This window comes from Abramis brama (assembly GCF_963993115.1).
Source record: "Abramis brama genome assembly, chromosome: 8".
NCBI classification, from domain to species: domain Eukaryota; kingdom Metazoa; phylum Chordata; class Actinopteri; order Cypriniformes; family Leuciscidae; genus Abramis; species Abramis brama.
Window position 1 is genome coordinate 15,512,810 of NC_139970.1, and position 12,345 is coordinate 15,525,154.

The 12,345-nt window shown below is 40.0% G+C and overlaps 1 protein-coding gene across 4 annotated transcripts in view; it reads right to left on the bottom strand.

Annotated features, from left to right (window-relative positions):
* The window catches only part of myo1b (myosin IB), a 100,309-nt gene that overhangs the window by 8,385 nt on the left and 79,579 nt on the right, over positions 1 to 12,345 (bottom strand). Inside the window, exons 20-27 of one of the 4 annotated variants that reach the window (XM_084122780.1) lie at positions 8,161 to 8,310; positions 7,965 to 8,033; positions 7,103 to 7,189; positions 6,786 to 6,872; positions 5,888 to 5,974; positions 4,144 to 4,230; positions 1,957 to 2,031; positions 1,324 to 1,458 (exon numbers count right to left, since the gene is read on the bottom strand). In XM_084122780.1, coding sequence (XP_083978906.1) covers positions 1,324 to 1,458; positions 1,957 to 2,031; positions 4,144 to 4,230; positions 5,888 to 5,974; positions 6,786 to 6,872; positions 7,103 to 7,189; positions 7,965 to 8,033; positions 8,161 to 8,310 — 777 coding nt within the window. The remainder of the gene's footprint in view (positions 1 to 1,323; positions 1,459 to 1,956; positions 2,032 to 4,143; positions 4,231 to 5,887; positions 5,975 to 6,785; positions 6,873 to 7,102; positions 7,190 to 7,964; positions 8,034 to 8,160; positions 8,311 to 12,345) is intronic. The other 3 variants (XM_084122781.1, XM_084122782.1, XM_084122783.1) reach the window with 3 other exon arrangements.

Genomic DNA, 12,345 nt, shown 5'->3' on the forward strand with positions numbered 1-12,345 from the left:
AAAAAAAAAAACCTAACGCTGACTTTTTCTGACCAATGCATTACACTGGCACAAACCCGGCACCGCCAATTAAGCAAAACAAAACGAATGGGCCGCCGATGTACAAATTTTATAGGCCGTTAAAAAGAAAAAGAAAAAATAATAAGCCTAATAATAAAAATAATGTATAAGTATGAGATGTATCGGCCCAAAAAGCACGTCGGCCCACCGGGAAAGTGCGCGGTATGCCCGATGGCCAGTCCAGCCCTGGTTGATATAAATCAAAGAAAGAGCCAGAAGCCAGAAGACCAAGAGCAAAACATTACCGACATAAATACAACAAAAACAAATGACTAATTTCGCAGATTCAACCACTGTCTTGCATAGCCTACCTGTTAATGCGACAGCTTTCGTGAACTGTCGTATACTGTGAGTGATGCTGCGGAGCGAGCGGGAAAACCTGGAGCGGATTAGCGGAATCAGCGGAATGCTTTGAGCGGAGCGGTGGGGATGGGGAAGAGAGGCACCTCAGTCGATGAGGGCAGAGGGGCAGTGGCTCTAGCCACCGGGCCACCCCCCTGTGCACGGCCCTGTCAGTCAGAGAAACAGAGGAAACTCCCGAAAAAAAAGTTGCTTTATTTTATGATAGTCCGGTATAAAGAGACGAGACGTAGGCTACTGACAGATAAAATAAAAACATGACTGTGATAGCCTTTATGATTGGTCTGATTTCTTCAAGCGTTCACTATGTTTTTTTACTATGCGTATCTTCAAGCGTTTACTATGTTTACTATGGTAATGGTTAGCGCGCATAGTCTTTTGCATCACAAACAGAAGGCATTCAAACATGAACGCGAGTTAAATTATTTTAAAAGTCTTTAATGCTGACAGAATCATCCGGCGCTGCCGTCTCCCGACGGTAAACTCCGCCTCTGTTGGTAACCACTCCTCTAGCCCGAGCTGGCCCGCTTTGGCCCAAGGTATTCGACGGCCGTTGGCCCCGAGTAAGCCCCGGAAGTGACAGTGGAAACGCGACTGGCCCTGGCACGCACTAGCATGGCCCGGCCCTGGCCCGACAGTGGAAACGCGGCTAATAATGTCAACAATGTCTTGGTGTGTATACGGTTTAAATGAATGTTCTCAAATGATACTCTTGTTGTGCTTTGAGGAGTTTTGACACGTTTTATAGACTCGATGTTGTTTCTTATTCAAATGTGAAGCACAGCACCCACAACATAAAACGTCTTCCCCCATCCTTGTTAGATTATTATTAATTTAAATTCAGACATGACAAAGGTCTTATCAGTTCATTTTAGATATACAGAGTTGTATAATGACACAGACCCTCCACAGATGGAAAACCCTCCTGAGCTCCTTGTGTGTCCCGTCCAGGAAACCATAGGGCCGAGCTGGCCAGCTCTTATCAATCGGTGACATGGAAGGCATCGTCTTCTTCAAGCCAAGGAAGTACTTCTGCATCTGTAGATAAAAACTTACATCAGTGTACCAGGGAGTATTTTCTTTCTTCTCTGAAAAATGATTAAATGGAGAACATCTAGGAAATCATTTCCTGGGGTAGCACCAACTAGTTTTAAAATGTATTTCTTGCACTGCATTGGGTCACGTGAAGTCAACTAAATGTGAAGACAAGACTTAATTTGCACTCGTTCTATACATGGACTCAGCAGGCAAAGAATTCCTCTTTCTGCTGTTATTAGCTTGATATAGTTGGTTACAGCCAAATATATACATGGAATGAAAGTGAAAATAATCAAGCAGGAGAACTCTAGCTTTATTATTTCTGGCAAGTCCAATGGTTCTTTGATGGAGAACATAGTCTTTATAAAGACCTGATACTACACAGTTTGTGGCAAATCATAAGGTAAACATTGGCCCGCCAACAAGTAAGACTACTTTTCTGGATAATTAGGTGACTAGCAAAAAGTACTGATTAAATCAGCTACTTAAGTCACTTACAATTCTCTGGATGGTGAAGTCATAGATCTTCTTGCCAGCATTAGCTCTGAAGAACTTTCTGTATTCCCGACGGACCTGTGAAAAGGTGGGTTTAAATAGTCACTTCTTTGTATTGGCAGTCTTGTAATGACAGCAGGGATGGGACAGGACACTATCAGTTCAGACAAGTGGTGCGTGACAAGCAGGGTCTTTACACCTAAAGAGCAGCACACTGGAAAGCAAAGATGAGAGAACGGATGCTGTGAAAGCAGGAGAGATTCACAGTCATCCTTTTGTACACAACAATTATATCACAGAACTTGAAAAGTTTGATATCACCCCTAAAACCCAGACACAAAACAAAACCAGTAATGACAGCAAGTTAAAAAACAAAACACACACAAAAAAACTAAACAAATGGAGGCAAAACACAAGAAAGGCCTGTAATGTCTGTAAAAGCCAACAGTATATTAGGAGCAGCATGCAGACAGCAGACAGCAGAGAGGACAGGCACACAGCAACAGACAGAAAACATGGCTGTCCTATGGTTGAGCTACTGGGGCAAAGTTTTCATGTCTACTCATTTCTGTCAATGATAAATTCATGCCATTCTGCTCTGTTATTCAGATGTCATCTCGCAAGCCCAACTATTGGGATAAAGCCGGGCGTAACCTGTAGATCATTTTACAAGTGACAGATCATTTAAATACGTCATAATGGCCTGTCCTGCAAAAACTGTGTTTTGGTCTGCTTTGGTCAGTTTCCCTCCATATTTAAATAAATAAATGTATATATACACAGACATTTTGTAACAAACTCAAAATATTTTATCGGGTAGAAATTGCTATTTGAGAGCAAAAAAATAATTAAATAAAACCGTTTAACACAAACATATTTAATGTTAATGGTTGATTGAATGGCCATGTACTGTATGAAGGACACAGATTTTTACGAAAGCATTTTTGTTAAACGCATTCATTAAGTGCCTATCATCTTTCAGAAAGAAGTTATAGTCTCTCTGAGAGGTAATAAGGGATAATGTACATACAGCCGGTGATTCTCTCAGAATAAACCCCCTACAGGGTGATGAGGACCCCGATGCGAAGCGGAGGAGAGCAGAGCAGTTGCTAGTTGCTCAATTTCAAACATTTAAGAGATACGGTATGCAGTCATACCACTTATTACACAGCATTTCGTCACATAAATAATTATGGAGATAAGAGATAATGATTTCAGATTAAACCGTTTTAAAATCGTACCTGTTTGTATCTTCAGTGTACAAAAGAATAGTCACAAAATGGCAGCAGCTGCGTTTCTGTGAGTCCATGATACTGGATGGCATAATTAAATAACTGTATACATATTTAATTAGCTCACCAAATGCAAAACTTCCACAAAGAAAAAACGTTCCTAGCAAGCGTATAGCTTACAGACTTAAGCGTGTAGACTTCAGTGAGCCGGCTGAGCCTACGTTATCTGTTATCACACGGCTTCGTTTCGAGTCGGGGTCCTCATCACCCTGTCGGGGGTTTATTCTGATATAACAACCGGCTGGATGTACATTATACTTTACATAACATACCGCTGGATGGTGCAATTGACCAATCAGAATCAATTCCACAGAGCCGTGTAATAATAGTTGATATCACAGTTAAGCAGGCATTTTACATCATAGCTGCTACTTAAACAATTATTTCAGCACAACTAAAACGCTATACTGACAAATTAGCATCCAGGACAAGAACTATCCGTTTTATCAATTCCAATATTTCAAAGAACGGCCCATACACGTCGGCAGATGTTTGCGGTAAACCCCGAACACCCACTGACCTTGGAACAGCCCCTGACAGAGACCGCAGTATCATCAGTATCAGGCAGCCTCCGTAGGACTCATGCTAACAGCTATTTTGCCCAGAGGAAGCTTTTCTAAAGCCATGGATTATGAAAACATATTTGATTCTGCTTTCTGGAGACACATGCAGTATCTAAAGCCTCGTGACATGTTTTTTAGCACTTCATCCTCGCTTATGACATCAGTGACATGTGTCACTGACTTAGATGCTAATGGACCTGTGGAACTGAACTATGAGGTTAGATTATATTGTTAGTACATAGCAGAGCAGCTGGTTAAGGACACTTAGATGGCTGGTTATGTGCACGCTTCCCACTCATTTCAACGCCTGGCAAGTACCGATGGTTGGAAGATACCTTAAGTCCCAACCAGTAGGCCCAAATGACAGCGATGGCGTGCTTACGCCTGGCTTCCTCCTTCAAGCGCTTCAGCTCTCTACGTGCCTGTGAAAGAGGGAGAGGGGCATGAATGCAGAAAGGAGGGAATCAATTGAAAAAAGCAAAGCGCAAAGAGGCAGCATAACACCAGGTCCACGCCACACAAAACTGCACCCCATTACCAGCTGGTAAACACATTCTGTGTTTGCTGTTGGTTAAGACAGATGGACATTGTTGAGGTTTTCCTGTGGAGAGCACATTTATTTTCATGGGGTTAACTAAACATGAGCGAGAACAAGGGGAAAAAGAGCAATAAAAAAGAAAGCAAGAGTGCAACTGCTCTCTTAAGGCGCACACCACACAAACACACAATAAAACAAGCCACATCAACCTCAAGAAGGCACTCAGATTGACTGGGAGAACAGCAGTGGACTGTGATTCCAACATGCAAAGAGAAGTTCACATGGGATTGTGGATGGAATGAGAATACTTTTCTCATCTATTAGACAAGCCTATCTTAATCAGAACGTTCCTCTTATCACAAATAAAGACGGTGACACTGCATGCAAGAACATCAATTATAAAGCATTGCAGTAATGACACATCGTAGCACTCGTTCGCAGAGCAGATGGGCTCCAAAACGTGCATATTATAGTTGTTACTTTAAATTGATAATCACTGGTTTATCAAAGGTTTTGCAATTCATCAAATCATATTTCTTTTTTAATAACCATGAATCAAAGAATCAGGATATGCAAAATTCCTTAGTGAGGGAGAATTACTAATGCTGTTAGGTCCATTGTGACACTAGCATAAACATGAGACTATTTGTGGATTTTGGTTACTGTATAGTTTTAAACCAAATAAAAGTAAAGCGTCAATTTATTGACCATGGTTATTAATTATTATTAATGGACACTAAAAATGATAAAAGAAACATTTTAACTAAATAAAAAATTAAAACTGGGCAAAAGGACACAACTAAAATAAATTAAAAATGAGTTTTAGCTTTTGATACATTTGATACTTTTGACGTTTTTGAATTTTTTATATAATATAATTTGGCAGAGTAACTTTGACAGCCATAAAATATTAGTAAAGCAAGTAAAAAGTAAAAAAGAAAATAATGATGGGGTGAAAAAAACTGACCTTGTATTTTCAGAAAACCATAAATCTATTATAACTATAGTAAAAACCTTGCGACAAAATGTACGGATCCCTGCTGCAGAAATTCACTGGATATTGTGAGATATGACCAAACATAAGGTGTCCAGACTCACTTCAGTTAATCAGTTAATAAAATGGTGCATTTGGTAAGGACAGAGGTCATCCGGCTGTGATGCAAGCCTGCTTCGTGGGAATCGGCCCGCTCTGCAGGGTGACCGTCGGGATGAGCTTTAATCCATCGGCAGTCAGAGAAAAGAAGCTTAAAATATCGCATTCGGTTCTATGCGTTCTAATTCTAACGGGTTTCTAACGGGTTCTAATACCCGTTGACCATACTCTTTCTGCTCCCATCCTCTGCCATTCCATCTAATTTCTTACAATGAGCTACAATAAAGTGCAAGTATGATTCATGCTGTGGGGTCCTGAATGTATCGGCATGCACAACATATGGGATGAGCTCAGGGAAGATGGGTCATGATCCGGTCCACCTCATGAACACAGGTGTGAGATGGGTTAAGTGGATGACGGGATGCCACACAGACATAGTGGTGAATACCTTAGTTCCTTGCCAGCAGGCCCAAATGACAGACACGGCCTGTTTACTGCAAGCTTCATGCTTTAAGCGCCGCAGTTCTCTTCGAGCCTATCCAGAGTGGTGTTTTTTTGTTTGTTTGTTTGAAAACGAAGGAAAAGAGGGTGGAAAAGTGTTAAGAACAGAAGCTAAAGGCACAAGTGTGTTTTAAATCAGATTTGTAAATCAGTAAAATTTTCATTGTATTTGAACTGAAGTAATGTATTTGGACTTCTTGATTCTTGCTTATCAGTTCTAATAATGTAACATTGGAATGTCTAAATGAACCCTTAGGGGCTCAAATTATTGTAAATAGTTATATCTGTATCAGCATATATGGCACACGTCTTTTTTTTATTGCAACAAGTGAGAGACACTGAGAATAACCACATGGCCAGCCAGGACAGACATCAGTCACTTCTGAAAAACATATTGCTTGATAACAGCTACTAGAAACTGCAGGAGACCTAAGTTCTTAAAACCAAAATCAACTCTGAGTTTTCAGTACAGTTTTGAAATCTTCAAAACATGAAAGGAGAAACACATCACAAGTTCCAAAATGCAAATAAATAAAGGAGTGATAAAACATTTGAATATTGTTAAAGGGTTATTAAGGGTTATATAGGAGTTGAAAAAAGGGTTAGTTTTAAGAACATAAGATTCATACATGCAACTTGGATTCATCAGTTTTCATTTTCTGGGTACAGATGTTTCAACTCAATGTCGGCAAATTAACAATATGTTAGTATTTCCCCATCGTTTCCCACAAGACGTTACCAACAAGATGATGAAACAGTTAGTCACACGCAAACAAAAGGTATGTCATTAACAGTGAGGTGAGGCGGGATGGGACACGACTTCATTTGGCAGGCTTGTTAAATACCTTAGTTCCAAGCCAAGCTGCCCAAATGACAGACACAGCGTGTTTATTCCGTGCCTCTTCCTTAAGACGCCGCAGTTCCCAGCGAGCCTGCGGATGTTGGCCGAGGAGGGCCACGTGGAAGCAGAGATAGGGTGGCAAAGGTTAAAGTCAGAAATATGACAAGGAAAGAGTGACTGAAAAGAGCAAGTCGCATCAAAAGCAGAAGTGAATTAGGACTAGAGAGAAAAAAGAAAGAAGCAAGAAGCTCCGGTGTTGAAAATCTAATCCCACAATTTACCATTTCACCTCCTTATTCATAGAGAAACTGAGTTCAGTACCTGAGTTCCATGCCAGAAAGCTGAAATAGTCGTGGCGGCCTGTTCGCACCGCTTCTTGTGTTTCAGTTCACGCAGAAGCTTCCTGGCCTGTGAAAGAAGGGCTACCGTTACATCGTGGGGACAGACCCGTTGGCTACATTCACACTGTCAGTTTTTGGGATTGACAACCGCATTTATTTATAGGTGTGAATCTCGAAATATCCCGATCAAACAGCATCTTACAGTAGCATCTTGAATACTGACTGTTAGCTAGTAAACGTGCAACAGGAATTAAGACTGTATTCTCTTACCAGTAAACATGGTGACAGTGAAAAAAGTAATATTAAAGATGGCGAAGTCCATAAAACTGAAAAGGTCATCCATCAAATCTTGATTAACTGACAGCAGTTTTTATATTTGGGTGGAGAGCGAAGCATTTGAGTTGCGCAATGCGCATAGAACACAAAACTGACTGTAGCAGCTCCAGTAACTGGATCTAAAACCTTCAGATGATACACAGCTCATATCTCCATCGCTGTAAGTTACCGAAAGCGAAACCACAGACAAAACCCGCAACACATTGCAGATATGTGCTTGTTCATCGCAGAGCGTCTCTCTTGCACTGCATGACGTGACAAACAACTAGTTGTCCAGTCCGGTTCCATTCACACAGCGCAGGTTTTTTAGAGAATGCGGTTGTGAGTCCTGAAAATTTACGGGTGTGAGCTTGGAATGCGGTTGTCACTCCCCTAAATAACTTAACTGTGTGTAAACGTAACCGTATTAAGGACTCAAATATTAGACTGACTACCGTATTCAGCTGCAATGTGAATGTGGCCTTTGTTTGCTAAAGGAAATGACATGCAGTGTACCAGAAACCTACCTTCCATCCACGGATGAATGACTGAACCACTAAGGCAGAACACCTGATGTTCTGGTACTTCTTTTGTTGCTACAATCAAAAAACAACCAACAGCAATCTTGAGATAAAAAAAATCTGCCTCTGATCCCTGTGAAACAATTAATCATATTGAACACAATCAATGTTTTCTATGAAAAGTGTAGTAAATGAAGCGCACCGCAAATCTTCGGTACCAGGCGGAGACCACCACCTGGCTCTTCTTCATCAGGAGAAAGTGAGTGCGGCACTTCCAGCCACGGTAGATCTTCTGGATGAGTGCTGCCAAGTCCTCTAGGCACTGCCTTCTCTTTTCTTCCAAGAAGAAAAGCTGAAGAAAAAATGTATCAGTATCAAAATAAAGAATAGATTAGAGGCATTTTAGGCAGGCAGGAAAAATCAGATATTTTTGGCATATGTGACTCAGGAAAACAAAATAATAAACAAAACAAAAAGCAATACACAAACAAAAAACACAAGAAAATAAAAAATAAAATCAGATTTTTGCAAACCTGACAAAAATCACACAAATATTTTGCAAAAGCAAATAATTTTTTTTTTTTTTATATAATTAGGGGTGCAATGTGACTAACACCACAGACAGGTGCAGTACTGTAATTTTCTTAATTTGTTCACACTAACATGGGGCTCATCTTATGTATTCAGCAGTGAATGACAGAGGGGTCCTGAATGAGCAGTTTCAAACACAACATATGCATGAATGTGTAAAACTTCCTTCATTGCTGATGCATATCAGCACTGCACAGATATGTCATGATGGACATGTGCCAAGGAAAAAAAAACCCATTCATCATCTTCTCTTTCATACTTTCAGCTGTTGGCATTGAGCTGATGTCATTACTATAGCAATTGATGTAGATAAACACTGTCTGAATGAACGGATCAGATTTCATCCCTTGCAAAATGACAGCACAGACAGTCAGCCTCAGATCTGAACAAGATCGGATTTGAAAAAAACAAATCAGATTTGTGCGCAATGTGAGCAAAACTAAGATATAAATGATAAAATTCTCAAAGACAAGACCGTGAGAGTTGATGGAGAGAACATTTGTTAGACCACACGATGATCGCCAAGACCAGGAAAATAAATTCCAGGCATTGCGGGACTAGCATCCTCTACTTAAGTAGTTATTAACAGAGTCAGCCAAACCTTTCCCACCTTCACTGTTTTTTCTTCACTGAGGCCAAATTTAAGAGAGTCAATAAAAAAAAAAGAAAAAAAAAAAAAGAAAAAAAAGTGTTGCCATTAGTGGAATTGCATTAGCATAGTTCAAATCATACTTATTTGGCCGTTATCAATTTGTAGCAGTAAATGAAGAGGTATATTAACCACAAGTTCAGTATGGTGTACTGCAAGGCTCAGTACTAGGACCTTTGCGTTCACCCTGTACATCAGGGGTCGGCAAGTAACTTTGGCCACGGGCCAATATTTTTTTTAGCCAGTAGATGGCGGGCCAGCTACACAGAGTCGGCCTATGGATACAAATACTCTTATATACTGTAGGCCTATAATCGCGGAATATGATGGGTCCGTCACCGTCCGTGGATCATTCGTTCAATCGTTTTTTTTTTTCAAAATTAAAACCAAAAAATAAAAAGATGAAAAACGACTTGTTTTTCCATTATTTATTTCCTGAACTAAAATGAAAAAAAAAAAAAAAAACGAATAACGACGGGTTTTCTGATTGTGCTCAGATCAAAAATAGAAAAAATTAATTACTGGATTAGACAAATTTTAATTTTGATTTTGAATTTAACACCTTAGGCATGATATATCAAGGAAATCATTTTAAACAGATCAAGTACTATTGTGGTAACAGATTACAGCCATTTTAATAAATGTGTGAATAGCAATCATGCCTCATTCGCTTACAGTCCGACTTTTGAACTTTATTCCTTTTTTTATTATTATTATTTATTCGGGACACACACATACACACCTAAAGGTTTAAGAAGGTCTGCGCGGGACTGTTTTTTTCCATCCCGCTCCCACAAGGTTCTATTCAGCAACCGCTTAAAATACACTCTGTGTTCACCCACTTTATTTCCCGACCTGAGGGGTCTGCAAAATTTAGATCTCGTTTCCATAATCTCACATTCAAATGTCTCTAACGGAAAGGAGATTAAGTAGCCTATAATAATTATAAATGCTATACAAAAATTGGGTTCATGTCAATATAAATATTAAGCTATTTTAACATTGTACTGTCAGCAGAGAAATAAGCCTATCACTCAAAAAGAGAAATACATGGCCCCGGTCATCCTCTCCTTAATACAGTGCAGTCGCCCTGTCCCATGTGCAGAAAAACACCCCCAAAGCATGATGCTACCACCCCCATGCTTCACAGTAGGGATGGTGTTCTTGGGATGGTACTCATCATTCTTCTTCCTCCAAACACGTTTAGTGGAATTATGACCAAAAAGTTCTATTTTGGTCTCATCTGACCACATGACTTTCTCCCATGACTCCTCTGGATCATCCAAATGGTCATTGGCAAACTTAAGACGGGCCTTGACATGTGCTGGTTTAAGCAGGGGAACCTTCCGTGCCATGCATGATTTCAAACCATGACGTCTTAGTGTATTACCAACAGTAACCTTGGAAACGGTGGTCCCAGCTCTTTTCAGGTCATTGACCAGCTCCTCCCGTGTAGTTCTGGGCTGATTTCTCACCTTTCTTAGGATCATTGAGACCCCACGAGGTGAGATCTTGCATGGAGCCCCAGTCCGAGGGAGATTGACAGTCATGTTTAGCTTCTTCCATTTTCTAATGATTGCTCCAACAGTGGACCTTTTTTCACCAAGCTGCTTGGCAATTTCCCCGTAGCCCTTTCCAGCCTTGTGGAGGTGTACAATTTTGTCTCTAGTGTCTTTGGACAGCTCTTTGGTCTTGGCCATGTTAGTAGTTGGATTCTTACTGATTGTATGGGGTGGACAGGTGTCTTTATGCAGCTAACGACCTCAAACAGGTGCATCTAATTTAGGATAATAAATGGAGTGGAGGTGGACATTTTAAAGGCAGACTAACAGGTCTTTGAGGGTCAGAATTCTAGCTGATAGACAGGTGTTCAAATACTTATTTGCAGCTGTATCATACAAATAAATAGTTAAAAAATCATATATTGTGATTTCTGGATTTTTTTTTTTAGATTATGTCTCTCACTGTGGACATGCACCTACGATGACAATTTCAGACCCCTCCATGATTTCCAAGTGGGAGAACTTGCAAAATAGCAGGGTGTTCAAATATTTATTTTCCTCACTGTATATTATATTATATTATATTATATTATATTATATTATATTATAATATAATATAATATAACATAATATAATATAATATATATTATATATTATATAATATATATTATATATTATATAATATTATATAATATTATATTATATTATATTATATTATACACAGTGGGGAGAACAAGTATTTGATACACTGCCGATTTTGCAGGTTTTCCCACTTACAAAGCATGTAGAAGTCTGTAATTTTTATCATAGGTACTCTTCAACTGTGAGTGATGGAATCTAAAACAAAAATCCAGGAAATCACATTGTATGATTTTTAAGTAATTAATTTGCATTTTATTGCATAACATAAGTATTTGATCACCTACCAACCAGTAAGAATTCCGGCTCTCACAGACCTGTTAGTTTTTCTTTAAGAAGCCCTCCTGTTCTCCACTCATTACCTGTATTAACTGCACCTGTTTGAACTCGTTACATGTATAAAAGACACCTGTCCACACACTCAATCAAACAGACACCAACCTCTCCACAATGGCCAAGACCAGAGAGCTGTGTAAGGACATCAGGGATAAAATTGTAGACCTGCACAAGGCTGGGATGGGCTACAGGACAATAGGCAAGCAGCTTGGTGAGAAGGCAACCACTGTTGGCACAATTATTAGAAAATGGAAGAAGTTCAAGATGACGGTCAATCTCCCTCGGTCTGGGGCACCATGCAAGATCTCACCTCGTGGGGAATCAATGATCATGAGGAAGGTGAGGGATCAGCCCAGAACTACACGGCAGGACCTGGTCAATGACCTGAAGAGAGCTGGGACCACAGTCTCAAAGAAAACCATTAGTAACACACTACGCCGTCATGGATTAAAATCCTGAAGCGCACACAAGGTCCCCCTGCTCAAGCCAACGCATGTCCAGGCCCGTCTGAAGTTTGCCAATGAACATCTGGATGATCCAGAGGAGGAATGGGAGAAGGTCATGTAGTCTGATGAGACAAAAATAGAACTTTTTGGTCTAAACTCCACTCGCCGTGTTTGGAGGAAGAAGGATAAGTACAACCCCAAGAACACCATCCCAACTGTGAAGC